Genomic DNA, 24,849 nt, shown 5'->3' with positions numbered 1-24,849 from the left:
AAACAGATTTAATATTGGTACAAATTTTGACTTTAGTTCAAGGGCACATGATACCTGTCGGCTTGGACCCTTTTCCATTATTCTTTATTACGGGCATAATGGGCCTGGCCACAAAAAGGAAAGATCCAAGAGTGATCTTGAGCACCAAAATAAGACTTATCAGGTACAAGGCCCATTGACCTTAGTCACAAAATGACGGAGCTTGTTAGCACCTCGTACTCCTTATTTTGTGTAAGTAAATAAATTTGGGGAAATTCCTTTGATTGTTCCCCAATAAATGTCATAAAAATAATCACTGCATGCATCATCTGAAATGCAGAACCCACCATTGAATCTCGCAAGTCAAGTTTACTCGAACAAAACACATTGCTTTGCTGATATAATAAAAATAGTGACAAAGAATATCCATACAAAATTCTCAATGTAAATGTTGATGAAATATTTTGCATTATCATGTATTGATAGAATTGCTTTGCTGATATAATAAAAATAATTAAAAAAATCAAGAAATATTTTGATGATTATTCTACTAGTAAAATTACATGTTATAATTTACCGACGGAGTAATTAATGAAAACATTATGTCTATATGTACATCAGAGATTATGTAAACAAAGTTAAAATTATTCTAACCAACGAAACCTCATCCACTTTTCTTTTTTTCTTTTTAATTGCAAATCAAAACAACAACACCTCCCCCGTACTTTGCTAGACCTTTAGACCCTGTCATCGCAAATTTAATCACCTCAACATTCAGTAGTGTCGGTATTATTATCATTATTTAATTTTTTCTAAATATTGCTTACACCAAGTAAGCAAACCTATGAATTTATATTCCAGGTTAATTTATTGATATTTTTGTGTGATATTTATAGTTTTCTTGTATATTTAAGTGTTTTACAACATTTTCATAAAAAATTAAAGTATAATTTGTATATTAGGGTTTGATTGTGATTTTAAAAAAAATTGAATTTGTTTATAATTTGATAAGATTGAGCTTGATTTTGCAACTTGGATGTGTTATATATGAAGAAATGATGAGTTAATTAATAGGTATCAATCATATTTTGTCAATTTTATTGTTAAGTTAGAAATGTTAGGGAATTTGATATTTTATGAAATTGATAACAATTAAATAGTATTAATTTAGATTGAGTAAGTTTGAATTGAACAAATAATATATAATTTGTCGAATTTGGAATAGTTGTTGCTAATTGGATTTATTTAGTTAAGATTTCACGCAACATTAAATTGTTATACAAATGATAATTGATTATTAGATTGTGGCTTCTAGCTTTAACTCTTCATCATCTCAAAAGTACAACCTCACATCTGTATAATATGATTCTTCAATGGAGAATGGTTCTTTTGTAGCCCAATACACTTGACTTCACCATCATAACTATATTTAAAGTATTAATGTTATGTTGATGGAACCACGTCATTCTTGTGTAATCAAGGTCTTTCTAAGAGCAAGTCATTGAAGTCTTTGCCTAAAAAATATGACAAAGTACTAAAGAGTTCATCTCTTCAATCTCAATCTTGATACGAATCTTTTCAATGACACGTTGTACTTTTTGGTTAAAGCCTTGGATCACCATTCTACTCTTGGATATTTCTTTTAGAGATATGCCAATCTTTTACATCGTACAAACTGACATGATGTTAATTGTTGATCCATCATCAATCAAGAGACATATAATTCCTTGGTCTTAGGCATACCCATTTATATACAATGGTCTATTATATGGTTTTGCTCCAAGCTGCAAGTCCTTATCTGGGAATGAAATTGTTGCTAAACAATCAACATTGGTTACATCATCGACCCTTAAGAATAACCTTCAAACTTTTCGGTATTAGGAAAAAACTTAGGCAAGAGCCAATCGAGTCTCTATAGGGAGATTTAGTACCTCAAACAAACTTGTTTTTGATGGAATATTCTCCAACTTCAAGACAATTCTTTTCATAATTAGATCAATTACATTTTTTTAGGACTGGTTTTTCTTTGGAGAAAATTCTTCTGCAGCTACTACTTTTTCTTCTTGCCCGATAGTTATAACATTGATAGTGGCAATTTAATCTTGGAAAAATATTTTTGGAAAATACTCTCTAAGAGTGATAAGATTTCTTGTTGTAATACCCGACTCCTCCTCCCTTGAATAAGATATTAATGAGCCTCCTTTTTTTAGGATTTGTTCGCATCTTAGTCTTAACTGCCTCACCTTCTTTTCAATCATCTTTCAAGGTGGAGCCTTAGGAACTGGTAAAGTTTAATAGCTTAAACCATGTATTCTTTACCTTCTTACCATGATCAATCCTTCATCATCATGCTCATGTATAGCCATATCATTAGAGGATCTCCATCCGATTGGTTCCACTTTTATGAAACTTTCTTCAATAACATTTAACAAAGCATATCTTTTATATATATTTTTTCTTTTTAGAAACAAACGTAGAACATCCATATCTAACTTCATCTTTAAATTCTGAGGAAGATTTAGATCTTTAAAATCTTCTATCATGACCACTTTGAATTGAATAAGAAGTGCTCTTTGTGATATATGATTAGTTAAATCATTAGCATCAATCATAACGTTTTTTTTTTTTTGCATTGCAAGCTTAAGACAAGAATAAGATTAAAAGATTAAAAGAAAACAGTTGTCATATTTGTACTGGTGGTTTCTTCTCCTCCTTCAAGTTGGATCTTTCCTTCATTCTCCATATGAATTATCAAATCTTTAAGGAAAAAACATTTCTCAATAGGATGACTAACTATTTGGTGATACTTGCAACACTTCGAATGATCAACCATATCAACTTCGTCAAGCCTTTTATGTATAAAAAGCTCGATCAAACTTCGTTCTCAAAATTGATCTAGAATACCCGAAACTTTAGGATAAAAAAGGATATTCTTTTTCTTATAATCGTTTTAAAGTGGATTTCTTTCTTTTATGGATTTATTTTTTTAGGAAATTTTCTTCAATCTTTGGTTTTGGTTTGGTTTGTTACTTAGAAACCTTTATAGGTGTCATGAAGACAACCATAACTTCCTTTGATTCTACAAACTTTTTTCCTCCTTCTTGTCACGAGGATCACTTGGAAAGTAGCTTCTGCTTTACTACTTGGATTTCCAAGTCACGTGCTCTTGTAGAGAGTTGTTCAAAAGTGAACGACGTGTTTTTTTGAAGACTATATAACAATTCCCACTATATTATATAGACACATGTCTATAAAGAAGACTTCACTTATCTTCTTCTTACAATTAAATATTAAGCGCCTTCATTTTTCAATGTGATCCAAAACTGGCTTTTATTTTTCTTTGCTTAGTACAAACAAGTTCTGGCAAGCTTATAATTTACCAAGTATTACAGAAATGAGTCAAGAACTCTCACTCTAATTGGTTCCAACTATCTATTATAGAAATGTGCAAGTCAAAGAAGACTCTTTTTAGGGATTGGACAAACTGCTTCACCATCAAGTCTCCATAGGTTTTTGCATTATTACAAGTCTTAATAAAATGATCAATATGTTGCTTCAGATTACCTTTACCTTTAAATTGTTAAAACTTTGAAGGTTGATAGTTTTGGTGGCATCCTCATATTATTGGCATGCTTAGTGTATAACTTATCATGCACAAGAGAAGACTAAAGAGAACCTCTGTACTAAACATGAATATTATCAACAATTATATGCTACAGTTGTTAGATAGTAAGTGAATCCATTGATGATCCAGCAGTTTCCCTAAGGGAATTTAGTACTATTGTTCGATCGTGTTGCTTTTCAGGAACATTTTGGCTTTCTAAAGGATCTTAATGAACATTATTTTTAGATGGATATTCGTTCCTTTAGGTGCTTTCATCATGAGGATTTTATTTTTCTAATTGATCTATCAATATGTCGGTCTGACTATCAATTTCCTTAATGGATCTTTTTTATTCTTTTATTTTAAGAGACATTTGATAGCCATGATCCTCAGAAAGTTATGTCTTAGTGATCATGCCTGGCATTTAAGAGTCAAATAAGGATGGGTAATCTTCTCATCTTTGTTTGGAAAAAGTTGTAGAATGAGATCTAGACTTTGATTACATGCTTGAATTTGAGTCATACGGTGGAATCTCGACCCCTTCTTACAGATCTTAAAAGGAAGAGTTTCCAAACTTATATTTTAAGGAAATTGCTTTTTTCTCTCTTTTATAGAATTTTCTTAGTGGAGAGACCAACTTGGACTTTCCAGACTAAGTTATTAAGCGAATGACTGGCAAGGTATCCACTCCAGCACCTTGAGAATTGATTGGAGAATTGCTTATGCTTCATATTTCTTATTTTAGATAATAGATTTGTTGACTTGAGAGATGAAAGGAAGAGAGGTTCCTACCGAGCATGCCAGAAATTTATACACACAAAATTTCACGTATTAAAATAAACTACAAATGGTGCCAAAATTACAATAATGAACTTAATTTAAAGAAAAAACGGAAGCTCTCTTAAGATTCTCTTCACATGCATGAATCCTCTGATTAATGGTCAAATATGAATCTTGTTTTGAATAAAAAAATATTCACAGGATCTTGAAAGCTTTAACCGTGTAAGATCTTAACTTGATTTAATTTAATGAAGGAAAAGACTTTGATCATTTAGTTCCTTGATTGACTTGAATTTTTTTAAGAGAACTTCCAAGTATTTATGCTTGATCTTTAATCTCTACCTGTTATGTTTGATTTAATAGCTTTGTTGTCTATTTATTGACAGGTTAGGTACAATTTAACTCAAATATTTTTTTAAAGGTATTTTAAAAAAGTTTAATATAAAAATTACTTAAAATACGTTTAGTTAGAAGGATATTACAATAAGAACCATAAAATATATTTGTATCGAGTTTTTAATTTAATTTGGGCACAAACCCAACAAATTTAATTTAAACTCAAACCTTAATAAATTCAATTTATTTGGTAGGTTAGGGTTATGGGCAATACTTATAGAAATTTTAGTGTATACAATAAGATACCAATTCACCCCGTGGATGAAAGCAATTAACTACAGTTTCTGGATTCTATCCATATAAAAAACAACATAGTTTACCAATAATACCATGTTGATCATAGTTTTGAAACTCAATCCGGCCCGACAAGTCAATCCGGGGCTGGAACTGGGCTAAGTTGAATAAAAAATAGAAAAAGAAAAAACCTGGTGTGATCCGGCTGACCTAGCAAAACCCGGTCAAAAATCCGGTTGTAACCTGTTGCCTTTTGTTTTTTTTACTAAAATGACATCGTTTTGATTTTTTTAAAAAAAAGAATTGACCCAAGTGACCCGGTCAAAACCCGGAATCCGGGCCTTGGACTGGGCCGGGTCTAAAAACTATATTTTGATCTTTCTCTTGCTCGAATATCAGAAGATAAATGTTGTGCACAATGTTTAAAAGATTGTCTTTTGAGGCCTTGCCTTGTACATGTGCTGCAGAAACTAGTGGTGATTTTGTTTACACGCTGGAGGAATTGCTTAAGGAAGAATTTCTGGATGAAGCCCTATCTTCGGATCCTCAAAGAAAACACTTCTACTACTGCGAAATCTGCCCACTGCAGAATGACCGGCAACAGAATCTTCGGAAAATAAAACGATGCAAGGGCCATTTAACTAGGAAATTTGTAAAAGAGTGTTGGAGTGAATGTGGATGCAATAAGAAGTGTGGAAATCGTGTTGTCCAACGAGGGATACAAGTTGCTTTGCAGGTCAAAGTGAATTACTGTTAGATACTTAAGCATGTTCAATTATAAGCCATTTGCAATCTGTTTCCTTTTTTCTTCACGGCTTCCTTTTGTGTATTGAATACTAATTTTTGTATCATCTAGGTGTTTGCAGCACCTGAAGGGAAAGGGAGAAGGTGGGGTGTTTGATCGGTGAATGCCTTGAAGAAAGGCTCTTTCGTTGGTGAGTATGTAGGCGAAATCGTGACCGATCAGGAACTTTATGAGCGAAACAATAAAAGGGCTGCTAAGAAGGAGAGGCATACTTATCCAGTGCTGCTGGATGCAGACAGGGGCTCTGAAAGGATACTGGAAGGTGAAGAGGCCCTTTGCTTGGGCAACGGAATTTGCAAACATTGGCAGGTTTATCAATCACAGGTACTTCCAAAGCCCTCCTGTACACGTCGCTGTCTTTCTATGCCTCTTTTTGATAAAGAAAACATTTAGGAGCCAGGTTTTTATCATGAATAAGTTTGGATATCTTAGTTAAACTCTTTTTGGTTGTCAGATTTTATGATTCTAACTTGATTGAGATTCCTGTGGAAGTGGAGACTCCGGATCATCACTATTATAGAGTATGAAACTCTAGATTCTCAAGCCCCATTCAGTGCTTTTTCTTTTTTCTCAGTAGAACAGAATCATATCTTGGAATTCGGTGGACGCAAGGACTCAGCTGTTTATATTTTTCTGCTTAACCTGCAGCTTGCTTTGAGAGATTGAGCCGATGGAAGAGTTGACATGGGTAAAATCTCCCTCCATTTTTATAAAGTGCTTTGTGCAGGAACGGCATCTAGTTTATTTGGCTTCTGTAGACTTTATGATGATATATGGCAGGATTCAAGAATGTTTGTTATTGCAGGATTATGGTATTCAGTTTGATGATAACTATCATCAATTTAAATCATTCAAGTGCAAATGTGGAAGCATGCGCTGCCGTGACAAGAAAAGGAAGGAAATTATCATGAAGATCTCTGAATCGAATATGTATGTTATGGTAGCCTAAACGAATAGTTACTTCAGCTGCCACTGGGGAAAATCAGAGGACTCTTTTGATTTCCTATCTTGATTTTAACTGAGGATGGATTACCTTGTAATCCTGTATCCTGCCTTCTCCTCATAGAGTCTTGTTTTTTTATCAGAATACCATTTCGTTCATATCTAAGCAAGAATGGGTAGGAACTTCCTGGTTTCCTTTCTATGGGCAACGATCAAAATTAAATCTCCATTCTTCAGTGATTTATGTCCCTTTTCAGTTTTGTGTCCTCGACAAGCAATATATTTAATTCAACCAGAACTTGGATTTAGCAGAAGCACAATAAATCTTTTCTTACATGGATTGAGAATAGAATCCGTTTTACTACTCCAGGTAACAAACAAGGTTGAATGACATAATATGTAATGAAAAACCTTGCTTGATGTTAACATGTCAGATACAGTTAATACAAGGGCACAGTTAATATAAAAAATATAAAAGCTATTCAGGAATACTTTGGAGTGCAGGAGTCCAAGAACGCCGGCAACTCCCCTTTGCTGAATTGGATCTTGAAAGATGCTTTCTCCTCAGAAGATTTAAACGTTGTTCGAGGGACAAGGATGATACTGGTGAATATGATGCTTGATTAGCATTGCTCTTGCCACCTCTCATTACCTCTAACATTTGCTTTAAATCTTGCTTCCGTACCACTAACTTCATCCTCACAAAACCATTTTCATTGGTATGTGAAACGACACACCCGCCATTAACTTGTCCAATGGACTCCGGTAGATTGCTCTTCAGACTCCGATGATTTCGCCCTCTTAATAATGCTCGAAAATCTCTCTTCGGAGAAGCCTTCCCTTCTGAAACTCTCAAGTACTGCTCCATCTTTAATTCCCAGTACGTAATCCTGCACGTCGTAGATCGATTTATGCCTGAATGTATTAACAAGTCCTGTATCTATCAAGACTTATATAGGAACTGGCAATGAGCCTTGATAAACTAAGATGTAAAAGTCGGTCAATTAAAAATGATTTTCAGAACCTGGCTATAAGATCCAGACATAACCAATGATAGGTCTTGACTTTGTTAGCCACAATACCATAGTGCCTGGTCACATTGCTTGCAAATGCCTCTTGCTTTGAGATTGGAGGTTCCTATGTCAAAGAAAGAATTCGTTGACCTGCAACTCGAAGCAATCAAAAGAAATATTTCTTGATCTATTAATTATTTATCCATGTATGATAAAAAAAAAAAACCATAACGAAGTTCGCCGCCCCCTCACATGCAAATCCTGACATTGCGCTGGAAGGAGCCACGCGTATCCATGAGATGAAGGGGTGATTTTTTATTATCTTGAATGAGCCAGGTGCTTGAAAAAACACAGCACAGGACAGGACCAAATTAACAAGAAAGGTCAAGAGATACTACAGGAGAATAGGGAAGGTGTACTGGTGGGGTCTTAGAATTGCAAGATCGTCAATTGGTGAGCTGTTTCTAACCTGCCATTGCCAGTCCAACCATTCTTCTTCTCCTCCTAGCCAACTTAACGTCCATATTCCAATACTTTGTTATCTAGCTAAGATGTTCTTCAGCTCTCTGAAAGAAGAACATCATCACGCCTAAACCCAGTCATTTCTCAGGCTGCTTTTGGTACTTTGCTGTAACTGTAAGTGCTACCTGGTCAGTTAGGAATTCAACTCCTGAATTAGTAATTAATCCAATCTACTTTTGACATAATATTCGAAACAAAGTAGAGGATGCTCTAGTTGAAATGGGTTTTCGGCTTGTGGGGGGCACCGAAATCAGATGCACGTTACAGTTGATGAATTTACAAAATCAACGTCTCCAAGGGACATAGCATGATGGTAAAGAGCTTCAAATCTGCACAGCAGGTCTCGAGTCAGGGCGTACATCTTTTGTAAAAGTTTGGGACAACCGGGGTTTTACTCGTTCACCTGAACCCACAAAATACGCTTTCCTAGAAGCAGTGGCGGAACCAGAGGGAGGCTGGCAGGGGCCCGGGCCCCTGCAAGGAAATTTTTCCCAGCCTCTCCCTTTGTAAAATAATTAAATTTTTATTTTTTTTAAATATTTCTTTTAATTTGGCCCCCTTACTTTTTTCTTCTTGCTCCGCCCCTGTCTAGAAGTGAGGTTTCCTTGAATCCAAAAAAAAAAAAAAAATTTACACAGCAACGAAAGCACAACTTAGCCATGCCAAGGAAGAAAAGAAATTAACATATCATCCATTAGAGGTGGTTCAGGCTCATGTACCTTTTAAGGAACATGGCTCGGTGAATCTAGTAGCTTTGCTTGAACAATGAGCTCGTTAATTCTTTTTATTGCACCTGGATGTCAACCATTCTTATTTAACTACTTCAATGTGCAGTTTTGCCAGGAATGTGGTCATTTTTTAGATTTTTAAGACTTGGAGAGGGAATAAACAGGCAGCAGGCACATGCAATTAAACATTCTCGTGCATTTAAAAATTACATGGGCCAACAGCTAACAACTACACGTTTATATTTTTTTAAAATTAAGGAGCTTGTGATTTTTTAGACCTAATGTTGGCTAGTTAATTGTATTATTTTTGGTTAATAATAATAGAATAAAAAATTTAGATAGTTTAAATTATTATTGATAAGTCCAGATTTAATAGGACTAAAAATCTCCTAGAGGTCCAAAAACTTACAGTCTTAAACAACGTGTGGCCCAACAACTTAAAGGTCATCTTTAGAGAATAACCCAATATCTTGGGTTCAACCTAAGAGAAGAGCCCAACTTACTAACCTAATATATTTTAGATTTTACTCTTCCTACACCTTTAGATATATAAAAAAATTAAAAATTTCAATGTCCTATCATATTTTTTTCTCATTAATGCATATATAAGATATATTTATTCTTCATTAATGCTATCAAGACAAAATGATTCTCCAACCCCTTTACTACATAAAATAATAAGATTTATGGGTTAAAAATACCTCATGAATCCTTCTTCAAGCCCAAAATTCACAATTTTCATTTTATACCGCATATGTATTTTCAAAGTTTATCTCTTTATAATATCATTGTACTTTTTTATTTACAAAGACACTTACTTAAATATCTAAGAGTCTCTGCATCTATAAAAAAAAACATTTTACAAATACTAACCACCTTGATTTATCAGATGCCAACTATTAATCACCTTAATTAGAAAGAATAAATGAGATAGTTAGAATTAAGAGATTAACTGATTATCTAATACATAAATCTTATTTCTAAATTATTTGAATTTTTTAAGACATCATAAATCTTGTTTTTATTAGGTAAAGCATATTCAAATTAAAAAAAAGTCTAATAAAGGGGGAAAAAAAATAAAAGAATCATCCAAAATGACAATTTTTCATCCCAATGTCTACCCCTACATGGATGTGTTCAATAGTTTCTCAAGGAGCCTAATTCTTAGTATAGTTCATGTAAATTTCCATAGATTTTGTCCTAATTCTAGTAGCTTGGAAAAATTCATCTAGTTAATTTTGGCTTCTAAAAACTTTTCTTGGACTTAATTTTGGCTAGTTAATTGTATTATTTTAGTATTTTTGGTTAATAATAATGGAATAAAAAATTTAAACACTTAAATTATTATTGAAACCGGGTCTAAATTTTTTTCAAAAATCTGAAAACTCACATCTCAAGTAAAGTGTAGCCTAACAGCCCAGCGGCTCATCCTTAGAGAATTGCGCACCACCATGGCCCAGCCTGAAGCAAAGCACAACAATTGACCTGTTGCAACTCGCAACAGCAAGGGGAAAGCTAGATAGCTTGGGCTTAATGATTTAGATTTCAGTGAAGGATACCCAGACTTATCCATTGTTGGTTTGGCCCAACCAACAAAGTTAAGGCCTGCAAGTCTTATTATTAAATAAAAATTCTAGATATTTCCTTATTGGATTTATTTATTGAACATTGAATTTGTTATAACTTTTCTTGCACTGAATGTCAAACATGCTTTTATTCCTTCTTTATTTCTTCTGTTAATAATTTTATTTTAACTTAAACATTTTTAAATATTGTTGATGATTCGGTTTAAAACTTACTTAAATCGAGTTAATTTAACAAAATCGATTTTTTTTCAAAATAAAACCTAAAACGTTATTATTGCTTAATTTGGGATCCCACTTCTCTGTATTACACGCAGGGATTCTCTACTATTTTTTTTTTGAGAAGATCAGCAGACTGCATCGCAAAAGCTGCTAGGTGCTCAATTATAGTTGCAGATGCTCTTGTCTCATGTGGTTTTTATTGTAACAAATGAAGTTTCACATTCTGATTCAAAAACAGAAAGATTCTTGATGGTATGCTCTGGACCTATCAGATCATGAGGAATATCTTCAAACGTTGTCTTTGTTTAGACCCTGTGAGCGTGAGAGACAACAAAAGGGACGAAGAAGCGTGCATGTCTAAAACAACGTTCCAGTTTTGCCAGCGAAAAGGATTTTTTTGTAGGGTTAGTGAATATATAGTGAGGTGATAAAGAGGCACATTCTATGCCAAAAACATGCAGGAACACCCATTGAAATCTTTTTTAACACCCATTGAAATCTTTTTTTTTTTTAATTGTGAGTGTCTGGACCAGTTTATACGCACTTCGATTAATTTTACAAGTTCTGAAATTAACGATTATATAAACCTCAAGTGATTTTGAAATAATTCAAACTTTTAATTATTAAAAAACAAATCTAAAATTTGAGTAATTAAATTATTACTAGAAAAACATTCTTAAGCAGACAAGTAGCGTCTCCAATTGTCTCCTCTTCATTTGTTCAGGCCAGGCCTGAAATGAAACAGACATGGGGAAGTCCCTCACGTAGTATAAACATAGTTAAGTTGAAAGGGTCATCTAATTAGGCTTGAGATTTACACTTAGAGCGTGTTTGGCAGTGTGGTTGCGAGTGCTTTTCAAATAATTTTTCGTGCCAAAATGCTTGCCAACGATGTTTTTTTATTTTTTAAAAATCATTTTTAACATCAGCACATCAAAACGATTCAAAACGTACAAACTATATTAAATTTTAGCAAAAATAAAAAACAAAAAATTTTCAAATTTTTTGGGAACGCGGTCCCTTAATCTGCAGTTGTAATTCCCACGTGTCCAAAATGCCACTGATTATAAGCTGAGCTTTTAATATATTAACTAGGTCACCAGCAACAGCCGTAGGCAGGGTGGTTGGGCCTGAAGTCACGGTTGCATTTTGGAGCCTAATGGTTTACTGGTTACGGAAGCATCCAGTGAACAAGTTCCCGAGTGTTGCTTTGGGCCGTCAGGGCCTCCGCAAGTGACCTGTGAGAATACTCGCCACACCCCACTTGGGTTATCTAGGTTAATTTATAGGTCAATTCTGGATCATCATGTTATTTTAATGGTTTTAAAAACAATAAGAATATAAAAAAATTATTTACAGTTAATCGGATAGAGTTTATCTGGGTTTGATGAAATCAAATCGCAAATTAACCTGAATTTAATCAAATTAATATTTTTTTTTAAAAAAAACGCCTGCATGGATAGACCATATGTCCAACCCACCCATGAGCCAGCTGGTTTTGAAGGTTGATTTATACAGTGTAGACCGTGAAGGTTCCCTAAATGATGAGGTGGAAAATTATATGTTCTAAAAAACAAAATAAAAAATCTTTTGGGAGAGGAGGAAAAATCAATAGTTTGATAGTGACCTTCTGCTCATATTTAAATCTCATTTACGACAAGACACAATTCCATTGATTTTAATTAAAAGAAATCTATCTGTATTTCAACAAGAAGAAACATTAACAAATCCTGCAAAATTCAACCCTACCAAGCCATCAGGTCCATCTTCATCACTAGCCGACATTCCTTGTTTAATACACTTTGGCCAATTTATGGAAGGGATTATGGCAGTTCGTGGTTTTTTTTTTTTAAAAAAAATAATATAAATTATATTTTTAAATTTTAATTGAAAATTTAAGTTTTTAGATTGGCATTAATTCTTTAACGTAATATTAGAATCTTGATAACCAAACAATTATGAGTTTGAATATCATAATTTTTATTTATTTGATAAAAATTAAATATAAAAGGATATTAGCTTATATAAGTTTTTAGTTTGAAAAACTTTTACTTGAAATAATATGTTAAAAAATAATATAAATTATATATTGAGAATAATTTAAATTTTTTAATTGAATTATTTTTTTAGTATTTTTTTAATAAAAACCTTTTCGTTAATTTTTTTTATTTTTGATTGTGATCGTGACGATTGTGTACATGTTATTAATTGAATGCAAAGAAATTTTGGTTTTTAATTACTTTATTTGTTTGATAGAAAAAACAACAGGTATATATTCATCCAAATGAACTGATTAGAAAAATCGTCCCTTGCACAGCTAAACGGTACACAAGGATGCATATAATTGGCTAATGGATGTCGTTCTTCTCTTCTCTAATGTGTTCACCTCCATTAAAAACTATATTGTCCATATCCTTTACTCTCCTTTCGAGACTTGTCCTTTTAATATCACTTTGTCCACACTGTCCGTCCTCCCGTGGATCCAAGACCATCCACCTCCACATGAAATTTGAATCAATCTACCGTCACTGATCTTTTCCTTTTCTTTGACACTCTTTCCGTTAAAATCACTAATGGAAAAGGACCAGGAGACTACCCTCCCCCTCCATAAAGAGGTAAGAGAGCTAAAGCAAACTAGATGTAGTACATTACACAGACAAGCAACTCTTCTTCTCCAAAATTAATGTTTGCTCTTTTTCGAGGGTGCCAAGCAAGTTCTTCTAGAGGATAGCGCCTAGTACTAAGAGTTGTAACAGAAGAGAAAAGTAGTACCAGGACTGCTGGATTTTCTGAGAAAGGAAGGATATGGAGAAGCTAACAGAACTGAGCCACCTCCTTGTGACAGTATTCCTCTCCAGCTTTGCAAGTTTAATGGTGATCCCGGCCATAACCGATGTCACCATGGTAGCAGTTTGTCCTGGAAAAGATGAGTGCTCTCTTGCGATTTACCTCTCCGGGTTCCAGCAAGCTGTATGTTAATTCCTTTGTTCTCCTTCATCTTTCTCTTCACCCTTGCTTCTTATTAAGGTGTGGATTTTCTCTAGGGTTATTGATTATGAATTTCTTTGCATGGTTAATTACATGATGACTAGCTATAAGCAGAACCCAAAGGTGTCCGAAATATTCCCCATGAACCCATTTTCTTCACTGGAAAACGATTAATGCATGCCCATGTGCCTTTTAATTCATCACATGAGAGAATTAACTATCTATATAAACTAAATAAACATACAAAAAGGGTTCTGGTGGTTTTCTGTGAACTTTTTTTTTATTGGAAAACATTCCGCGCCATACATCCAAGTGCCCTGTGTATATAATTGTATGCCTGTTAACTCAATGTCTATGTTAGTGTAGACCAAGCATGGACACGTAGATCGACAGAGTATTTTATTTAGCTTGCTGCAACTCTTCAATGGAGAGTCCCCTCTTCAGCACTCTCCGTTCTGCTCCACCCATTTTGTTCAACCTACCATTCAAACTTTACCTAGAAAGATGCTGATGGCCATTGTCCATCGCATGCATAAAAACCAACAGTCCAACAATATCATGATCTTTTTTCCTGGAACGTTTCGCACTCACTGGTCGATCCAAAAAATCAAAAGACCTACCATAAAATGATTGGGTTTCTTCAGAGAATTAATCTTCCAGGCTAGGACAAATGTTTCGGTGTAATTAAATAGCGTGTTCTATTTATTTTTATTCTTAAAAAATATTTTTGCATGCTCTCTGTCTAGACGCTAAGATGTGTAATATACGCCAAGTTTTTTAAACGCCGGTCCTGCTGCATTCTCATCACAAACAAATACTATAAAAAGAAATAAGACTGTGGGGTTATAAGTGAAAGAGTCCATGGACTCATAATTGACGGCACTTCTAATTTATCACCATTAATGCCGTGAATGTTTTTGCTTCAGTACTATTCCAAGGAATTCAGTCTTTGATTTTAGCCAATTGAACCTCAAATGAAAGGGGGCAACAGGGAGAAGTAAAATGCTGTTAACTAATTATCAGCAAGTGGGTTTTTGCAGATCATCGGACTGGGGACAGTTGTGATGATGCCGCTAATAGGAAATCTATCAGACCAGTATGGAAGGAAAGCCTTGCTCACACTCCCTATGACTCTCTCCATTATTCCTTTAGGTAATATCTTTTATATATGTGCATTTAATTTCATATCTGTCGGTAAATTATTATTGGCCTTCCCCCCTAAAGTGCTAGGATACGTATGGTCCTACTGATCGTGCCTAGGACATTAGGGCTCCCATTGACAATCGACACCATGAGTGGATAGTGGATCATTCGCGTGCATGGCGGCCACTTTCAATGGGCGTCTTTTCTTGAAAAATACCTCATATTTAACTAGCACTGGATTCGAAGGTAACTGCATTGTCAATACGTTTCTTGATCAAATCAGCTTGAACTTGTTGTCAAGGATGTTGTCCAAATCACGGGCAAAATGTCCCGCTGCTTTCATGTTTGCTTTTCTGCTTACCGTTTTTCCTTCTCTTAATTGACTCCTAATTAAAGAACCTTCTTCATCTCTCTTTCATTTCAAGAAATGCCCACTTCAGAAGATATATATATATATATATATATATATATGAAATCAAATTTTATAAATATTTTCAAAGTTTATTCTTTTTGATAGGAGATTTGAAGGATGTTTGTGAGTGTGATAGAAGTTATTTTTAATTTTTTTAAAAGAAATATATTAATTTTTTTTATTTTTTTAAATTTATTTTTAATATTAGCATATCAATAAATCAAAAAAATTAATTTTTTTTAAATTTTAATAAAAAATTGAACCTCAATAATAATAAAAATATTTATTTATCTTTTATGTAGCATATTATCCTTTGTGGTGGTGTGAATTTACCACTTAAAATAAAGTATCAACAGAAATTGGATTTGAAAATTTTTAGACAAGAATTACGTTATGGTTATAGATTTTTTGGGGGCTCTGATTTCGAATCATTTCCTCGGAGAAGAAATGAATCAAGAAGAGAACTTTCTTTTCTTGAAGATCATATATGCTTTAACTTTTAATAAGAATCTAATTTTACTTTTTTTTTTTTCTTTTGGTTGCCTTCTTCTTTATCCCCTTTTGCCCAACTTGCTTTTCTTTACATGGTACAAGACGAGTCACGTTTCTTGAATTTATTGGACACCCGCAATGGTCCCCTTAGGAACTGCCAGATTTTAGTGTCGGAAGACTTTTGAAGTTGCTGGACACTTTGTGTCATAACCATGTCAGCCCAGAATCTATAGCACTGCGACGGATTGAATGGGCCCAACGCCGGGGTTTGTAGTGCTCCATCCGCTCAAGGACCAAAACTTTTCTTACCTTTTGTTCTCTGTTTAGGGTTTTTTTGGTTACGACCAGTGCTGTTAAATTCCTGCCGGCCCAGCCAGTTTGGCAGGAGTTTAGGGGTCCGGATCGAAATCCAACATAAATATTTGAATGATATGGTAAAAATCAGCCATGACCATAAATGAGATTTTCCGTTAAAAATGAAGAGAAAAAAGAAAAGAAATTTTTTATGATAAAATAGAATTTGCTCGAGATCCTATTCATGTTGTTACTTACTGTCCTTTCTGCAGTTATATTGGCATACAGTAGGACAACCAACTTCTTCTATGCCTACTATGTGCTCAGGACCCTCACAGCTATGATCTGTGAAGGCAGCATCAACTGCCTTGCTCTTGCTTATGTGGTGATTATCCCTAAAAACTCTAACTTGCACCGCCATAATATCTCTCTAATTGTTTCGAGTTTTTTTTATGACCATTCTTCCTTCCAAAACAGCAAAGAACGACAGGTCATGTGAGGGCACTTTATACTGTTCAGTTTCGACTCTTTTTGCTAATGCCTAAAAAACATAAAATCTTTACAGGCAGACAACGTTTCAGAGAGACAGAGAACATCAGCATTTGGAATTCTATCTGGCATAGCCACGGCCGCATTTGTATGTGGAACCTTAGCTGCTCGTTTCCTCTCCACTGCTTTAACGTTTCAGGTTGCGTTTGCTAATAAAATGCCTTACAGAAGTGTCTCATTTTCGGCTACCAATAGGTTGAAAGTTAACATTGTTAGTCTTTTCTATTCTAGGTGGCTGCGTTGGTGTCAATGCTTGCTGCTGTGTACATGAGAATTTTCCTCAAAGAGAGTCTACCAAATGGCGAAAATTTGACGCAGCCAATCTTGAAGAGCGGACAGGATGATCACTGTCAAGATGGTGATTTATCAGGGAAGGCGCCGGTATTGAAGAAGATCCCATCAATTCAGGATATCATTGGCTTGCTGAAGAGCAGGTAGGAGAAATTCAGGACTCGAGTATAAGGCCAATGCAAAGCATGGTTTTCTTGCACTTTTCTCGAACCACTACTATTTTGGACCGGTATCTATTCTTCTTCTGGTATGATTTGAGAATTTGTGAAACTTGTGTGGCAGGGTAACATTTTCGCAAGCAGCAGTTGTTGCATTCTTCAATAGTCTTGCAGAAGGTGGAATGCAAGCTAGCATCATGGTACAAAAACTTTCTCCTTCAATGTGATGTATATCAAACATAAAAAAAAAGACAGGAATGCGAGAATTTCTGTTACCAACTTGAATGATTTGTGCGATGCAGTACTACTTGAAGGCTCGTTTTCACTTCAGCAAAAACCATTATGCTGATCTGATGCTACTTCTTGGCATTGCGGGAATGGCCTCACAGGTATGCATTTACAAAATTATGTGTTTCTTAAATATTTCTTTCCTTCTCCATAGTATCTTCAACGATCCTTTGCATTTCATATTTGTCACCAGTCCTTATTATTCTATTGAATTTCACAGCTGGTTTTCATGCCCTTGTTGGCACCACATGTAGCAGAGGAAAAGCTGCTGGCAATAGGGCTTTTAGGGGGCATCGCAGATGTAAGAGCTTTAGCCTCAATAGGCTTGTTTGCGTCTATTCATGCTAAAGAACTAAAACAACATAAGTTGAGCCTAAAGTGCTGGTGATTTACCTGAAATCTTGCAGGCATTGCTTTACAGTGTAGCATGGTCAAATTGGGTAATGCTTCAACTGAATTGGAATTTTTCCTGCATCCTTTTATTGTAGAAAACTGTCCTTTTCTTCTTGAGCTTGTGGTAATATGTCAGTTTTTGAATTCTATCTTTTGATTTTCTGTGTTTATGAAATCGGTGGACCATGTGTAAGATGGTTTTGTCCTGATACCTATTGCGTATAATACTGAAAATACATTTCCATTGTGGGCAGGTCCCATATGCCACCACCATTTTTGCGGTTTTTATTGTTTGCGTGCCTCCATGTGTAAGTAATTTACCTTCATCTTCATGAAAGATCTATGTGATTGAAGAAATCTGATTACTGGTTTAATTCCACAGTTACGCAGCATCGCATCGAAACAAGTAGGGCCAACTGAGCAGGTAACTCTTAAGAGTGGCTGCAGTCTTATGCTTGATAGCCTCCATGTATGCTGTATATTATAGATGTTCCTATACGGACAAACTGTCCAGAAAATCATCAGGTCCAATCTTCTGTGTGTTTTAATAGGCATTTTAAACAGTCAATGGAGAAGAAAATCACCAAGTGCAGCCCATCCAGAACTGTCATTCAGTCATATGGCTTTTGAGTTCATCTTTAATTATTCAATCTTTGAACTTGAAGGAATAAGGATACCCCGATTCATTCATATTAATCTTCTTTTCCTCTCAACTCATTTAAGATTCGTTTCAGGGGAAGGCTCAAGGATGCATTTCAGGAATAATCTCCTTCGCAAACATCATCTCCCCCTTAATCTTTAGTCCTCTGACAGGTATGTGATCAAAATTTGACAAGAACGAAAGTTTATGGACTAAAGTGATAACATTAACTTCTCCTTCTATTCTTCAGCTTTATTCCTGTCTGAAGATGCACCATTTCATTTCCCTGGCTTCAGTATTTTGTGCATTGGATTTGCAACGGTGTGATCTTCTACCTTAATCTCCCTTTTCTACTTTAATACTCGAATTTTCCTTCTTCCTCCTGGCTCATGGATTTAATGTGCCAAGTAATGCTGTGCAGATGATTGCATTCTTTCAGAGTGTTCTCATGAGGGGTCCTCCCGTTTTTCACAAAATCAGCAGCAACAGCTTGGTAGCCTAGACCTAGTTCAGATCGAAATGACCAATTTAAGGTACAAGGAGGAAGCCTCTCTAAACCCTTCATTTACCATAAGGGTGATCTTGCTATTTGGAGAGACCCTCGTAAGAAAGATTAGAACAGCCTTAATGAAATCTTCAGTATTATACGCGTAATAGACACTTCAATTCGCCTGCAAGTACCTGCCAGAAATCTTTATGCCACAGCCTTTTCCTACGATGGGAGATTAGATTCTAATGAAAAGAATCTTCTTCAATCACAAAGAAGCGCCATCGTGTTTAACTATCTATAGCTGGGAAAAACTGCCATGGCAGAGTGCAGGGGACATGTTCTATTTGTAAAAGATTTTTTTTTTTTAAAAAAAAATCATGTCTGAACTGCAATATTTCCTGTTTCTGGTTGTAATCAAGTTAAACCCAGCAGTTTTTATAGATTATCATTCTACGCTTGGCCATGAACTACGTTTTTGAGCTTTTATAGCTAAAGGGGTTTCATAATTTTCTCAAGAAAAAAAAAATAAAAACAAAAACACATGGAGTTGCTCAAGATTGGAAGTGTTAAATCTTAGCTGCAAGTTTATGGGTATTCAATCTATCCAAGTGAAAAGCTCCATGAATTGCTGTTGATTTGCAAATGCTTACTTGCTATCAAGGAGATCACATAATTTTTTTAAAAAAAACTTGACTTCCAAGATAATGCGATTATGCCAAATCCCAGAAGCAAAAAATTGCAAAAAGGCGCTAGACTAACAGTGCACTTTTAAGAAAAATTTCAACTTTCTCCTCATCCTTTTCCTAACTCTCCAATGTAGTCCTTTTTGTCTTTTGCTTCTTTGCAGACCCTAAACCTGATTTTTTTTTCCAAATCAAGAACCCATACACCGCAATAACCATATATAAAACAAACGAAAGCAATTTGTTAGACTCCAACCTAAAGAATAAATCATCAAAGGATAAAATAAATAAATAAAAGAGTTGAGGGACTGAAATAATATATATATATATATATATATATATATATATATATATATATATATATATAAACAAATGTCGAGGTTCACAGTAAAAATGCTATGGGCATCCATTTTTTAAAAAATAATTTTAATATAACATTTCCTGGAAATCTCAAATGATGAAAATACCATAACTTATTTTAATAGGAAATGATTAAGAGGTGTCTGAAAAAAACAATAGAGATTATTTTTCAAAATATATTTTACTTAAAAATATATTAAAATAATATTTTTTATTTTTAAAAATTTATTTTAATCAACATGTCAAAACAATCTAAAAATATTAAAAAAAATAATTTAAATCAAAAAATCAAAATTTTAAAAAATACACTGGACCACTCTATCGAACACCCTTTAAAAACAGAGCAGCATCATGTCCGTGTAATCTTATAGAGTCTAGGTTCTTTTGCTGATATTAATAACAATCTTACTTGTAACAATAATAACAACAATCTGAGAATGACATTGACAAGCAGAGACCAACTAAAGGACTTTGGCATGATCTTGAGTTTTAATGAATTTTATGCGGCAGCCTGGGTGCCGCTCCGCATAGAAAGGCATCATTTAACAGTGATAAATATACTGGAAAAACAAAAAAGAGGAGGAAGTAACTATTAATGAACGAAAAACAATTTAAATACAGAATAATATAGCTGGTTAGACATGGAAATTTGCAAGACAGCTCAAAATAGTTAAAGCTAAAACCCTATACTATGTACATTTACTCTTACCACTTTTCAATAGGCCGGGAGGTAACAATGCATCTCCTAACCCAACCCGTCGTCATGAATTGCAATTATCGTGAATTGCAATATTTTCCCCGTCATCTTAAGAAATGTCACTGTCACTTTTGGCATCAAACAGATAGCATGAGCTCTATAAGTTCCCTGCCTGTCTTTGAAGTGAAAATTATTGCAGGATCAGGAAATCAGGTGAAGCCATGCGGTCCAACCATCCCCTAGCCTTTGGTTTCAGCTCAGCACAAAGTTTAAATCAGAATCAACATTCATCATAACTGCCAAGAAATTTATCATCATCCTCATCACAAACGCCACCGTTGTCACTATAATCATCATAAAAGTCACCATCAATATCACTGTCATCACTGTCACCATCATTGTCGTCGCTGCTGTCACTCATGCCAAACCAATCAATGCGATTGGCCATCAGAAGCTTTCAAAAACAAGTAACAGCTGAGAAATTAGATGCCCTGCTTCCCATATAGTCTATAGCATGGATATTGTAGCAATCTGGATACATTATCAATGTAAAGCACATAGTGCAGTAAAATTTTATAATAGGACTTCAATAGCTCAGTGGAGTAAGCCAATCAAACCAGAAAGTGTTAGCCTACCATCTGTCCGCATTATATCCCTATAACACCACTATTTTTGTACCTTTCGCCTTTATTTTCCATAAATGAAAGTTTAGGACAAAGGAACAAAGAGCTTATTTAGTATTGTGATAGCGGTTGCTTTTCAAAATGCTTTTCACTTGAAAATACATTGAAATAATATTTTATTATTATTTATTGTTGATATCAGCATATCAAAACAATCTAAAAACATTAAAAAAAAATTAAAGAAAAAATAAATCATTTTTTTACAAAAGCTTTTTTCAACCGCAAAAACAAACAGAGCCAAAGGATAAGGATGATAACCAAATGGTAGTCTCCAAGGATACTTAAATTAAAAATGTATTTAGCTCTCACTCTACCATCTGAAAAATTAAAATTTAGTTATGTTTCCCTTCCAAAAACTCGGATCAAGTATAAAAGGCTACCAAACTGACTGTTTGTATTGGTCAAACTAAAGTTGAATTTTTCTCATGACACTAAAAAGGATTCTCTTTCAAACTTTATTTTTATAATATCATGGATATCTCAAGTTACCTTATCTCATAAATTACAGGATCAAGCCAAGCCATTAAATCAAATGCAATGAGAAGATTTTTTAAGGATATGGATTTCAATACAAACTAAATGGAAAAGGCATACCTGTCCAATGTTTGTTGGCAGAGTAGCTCTCTCAATAGCTTTTGGGGTCCATATTTTTATATCATACTCGATTCCACTGCTAGCAAGTGCCATGGTATGGGGATGGGGCTCAGTACAATTTACCACATCCTTATCCGCTTCCATAACACGAATAAGCTCTCCACCCCTTTTCTTCCAAATAAAAATCCGACCACAGTCAGACCCGCTAGAAACATACTCGCATCTTGGCCCAAAAAAGCTCACACCCTTCACAGTCTCACAATTTCTGTGGCCCATATAAACTTGGGGGGCATTTTTCCCATCCAGATCCATAGATGACGAAGAAGCTATAGATCCAGGTTCTACTTTGCTTGTATCACTGCCCATTGAAACCATAAATGAAGAGGATGGAAATGGAGGATTTCTCAAACCCATGCTTTGTGTAAAAAGATAGATGAACTCGTCACCATATGAGACTAGAAGCTCACTCTGATCTGAGAATGACAAGCCTGTGATTCCAGTATCTTCATTACCAATCAAATGCTGAGGACAGAAATAACATGCAGGTTGACCAAAATCACTTGACACATCCCACTTATACTTGCGGATGTCATAAAGTTGAGCAAACTTATCCATTCCCCCAACTGCAAAGAGATTTGGGTTCCTTGGATCAATAGCAATAGCATTTAGAGGGACATATGGACGATACCCCTTCAAATCATCAACAGAAAGGCAAGTAAAAAGTTCTGTGGCAGATCTGGTTCTCAAATCAAACTGAAATCACAATGACACTGTCACATAATTGCATAAACCCAGCTATTTAAAAATCATGAACAACAACATGCAAGGCGATAAATGCAGGCAATTGTTTTTAGGCTTTAAGATTTATTATTCTATCTAACAAAAGCAAGAGCATAACTAAATCTTGTAGTTAGCAAAGGAAATCACAGCTCACATGTTGAACCACTCCATCCTCGCCACAAGAATAGAATATATGAGGACTCCCAGGCTCAATAGCCAACTTATGAACTTGTGATTCCTCATGTTTTCCTAGCAATATAGTCTTCACTTCCCCCCCTTCCAGAATTTGAGCTTGCCGAATCTAAAATAAATAAAAAAAATGTTCCTCATAATGAATAAACAATACAAGTAGCATGCCATTACAATCACACATACTAAAACCTCTTAGCAAAATAAGTAATTCCAGAATTCGGAACACCAGGAAACGTCAAATGTGCTAAATCTTTAAAACAAAAGCACAACAAGATCACTCATTCCAAAAAGGAAAAGTACAAGCAAAGCAGTAATAAGATGACAACACATCCCGTGCAATGCACATCATAAAATCTGGCATACTAACATCCACTCAATTACTTGGAAAAGAGATCTTTAAAATATAAAAATAACACAATTCCAAAAAAACTAGTATCATCTCCAAAAAATAAAAAGAACCTATTTTTAAAGTTAAACGATAACAAATGGCACACCCTTTTCAAAAGGGCCACGAATTGCAACTAAAAATCTATCGCTGACATCCACTCCATCACTTGGCTAAGAAATCACTCTTTTTTTCCTTTAAAATACAATGACTGAACCCACAATTCGAAAATGAATACATCTCCAACAAATAAAGAGCACCCATTTTTAAAGAAAAGAGGATACATGTAGACCCTTCCAAAGTCGAGCACATATTTCAACTAAAAAGGTAATTTTTCAAATGAAGCAAGGATTTTCAACATCCTATCACAAATATCAATTAAAAATTTAGGCCTTCTTCACAATCACCAACCCACAAACGCAAAGAAATGGAGGAATTCTACAAAGGAATAATGAATTTTTTTTATTACATTTAATTTTATTCACCTCGCCATCAGCAGCACAAGTAATAATAGTTCGATCGTCAGAAAAGGGCATGAAGTTGGCTTGAAACACGTTATTATCATGACCCGAACGAAAGGAAAGCTTATCACGCCCAGTTTCCCAATCCCATAAAATCACCCGCAGGTCATCTGAACCCGACACCAAAATGTCACCACCTGCATTGAAACTCAGCGTGTTTACACATCCATCGTGCTTCTCTAACTTCTTGTGAATTTCAAGCCTCGACACAAGATCCTAATAAATAAAAAACAACAGCCAAACACACCCTTAATTAATTATAATAGCGAAATATAATGTGAAAAGTGGTATCGGTGAGTGACCTCGGAAGCGGCGAAGCGGTGAGCGAAATTGCGAGTGGAGAGTTGGCCGAGTTCGCGTTTCCAAACATTAACTACTGCTTGATCGATGCCCGCGCTGCTTCTTTTTTTCATCTTCTGGGTATGATAGGTGAGTTGATGACTCGGTGAATCGGAACGGGTTGAGTCGAGTAGAATCCCGCAAGTTCTGGCTTTCTATTGAAGAAGAGAGCGGTTTCCATTGTTATTTTTATTTTCCTACATACTTGGTACTTGATACTGTTTTTTTTTCATTATTATTAACGTGGCTGTCCGGATCAGATTGCGTGTACCTTAACTAATCTTACTAATCTTGAAGTTAACGACCATATAAGCCTCCAGTAGTCATCATATGAATAATCACATGGTTTGAACCTAAAACCACAAAAAAAACAAACATTTTAGTCTCAAACTTTTACTACTAGACTAGATAGTGTTTTTTATTATTGTTGTTGGTGTTGTTTACTTTAAGTTTCAATTACACCATTGATTTTCTATTGTAATTGCAATCTTAGCCTTGTATCAAATAATTGTTCCGGCAAGGCTATTTAGGCAAGAATCTCAAAGATATTTCTTTTGGTTTTTTATATTTTTTCTTCTCTCATAAAATGTGTGGATTATGCGGTGTTGGGCATCGTTATTATTCTTGCTTTAAGATGCTTTAAATTTTTATTTTTTAAAAAAAATATAT

At 34.7% G+C, this 24,849-nt stretch overlaps 2 protein-coding genes across 8 annotated transcripts; one reads left to right on the top strand and one right to left on the bottom strand.

The window, feature by feature from the left end:
- Positions 1-13,232: 13,232 nt before the first annotated feature.
- Positions 13,233-19,413, top strand: LOC133699750 (uncharacterized). 2 transcript variants are annotated; one of them, XM_062123179.1, is made up of 15 exons: positions 13,233-13,423; positions 13,520-13,778; positions 14,837-14,948; positions 16,410-16,522; positions 16,703-16,825; positions 16,918-17,120; positions 17,260-17,335; positions 17,438-17,524; positions 17,644-17,724; positions 17,831-17,863; positions 18,071-18,124; positions 18,199-18,240; positions 18,551-18,629; positions 18,707-18,777; positions 18,878-19,413. In XM_062123179.1, exons 2-15 carry the CDS (start codon positions 13,614-13,616, stop codon positions 18,956-18,958), a joined length of 1,320 nt encoding a protein of 439 aa, XP_061979163.1. In that variant the 5' UTR covers positions 13,233-13,423; positions 13,520-13,613; the 3' UTR covers positions 18,959-19,413. The 2 variants fall into 2 exon arrangements, with proteins under 2 accessions (XP_061979163.1, XP_061979162.1); XM_062123178.1 differs by having other exon boundaries at positions 13,511-13,778.
- Positions 19,414-20,567: 1,154 nt separating this feature from the next.
- LOC133698562 (uncharacterized) lies at positions 20,568-24,391 on the bottom strand. 6 transcript variants are annotated; one of them, XM_062121528.1, is made up of 5 exons: positions 24,144-24,391; positions 23,806-24,057; positions 22,898-23,044; positions 21,964-22,716; positions 20,568-21,140 (listed from the first exon to the last, which is right to left on the bottom strand). In XM_062121528.1, exons 1-5 carry the CDS (start codon positions 24,252-24,254, stop codon positions 20,967-20,969), a joined length of 1,437 nt encoding a protein of 478 aa, XP_061977512.1. In that variant the 5' UTR covers positions 24,255-24,391; the 3' UTR covers positions 20,568-20,966. The 6 variants fall into 6 exon arrangements, with proteins under 6 accessions (XP_061977512.1, XP_061977516.1, XP_061977513.1 ...); XM_062121532.1 differs by having other exon boundaries at positions 20,568-21,093; XM_062121529.1 differs by having other exon boundaries at positions 21,964-22,653.
- Positions 24,392-24,849: the final 458 nt, after the last annotated feature.

This window comes from Populus nigra, chromosome 7, assembly GCF_951802175.1.
Source record: "Populus nigra chromosome 7, ddPopNigr1.1, whole genome shotgun sequence".
Taxonomy (NCBI): Eukaryota; Viridiplantae; Streptophyta; class Magnoliopsida; order Malpighiales; family Salicaceae; genus Populus; species Populus nigra.
Note: the sequence above shows the minus strand (reverse complement) of the source record. Positions and strands in the feature narration are given on the sequence as shown.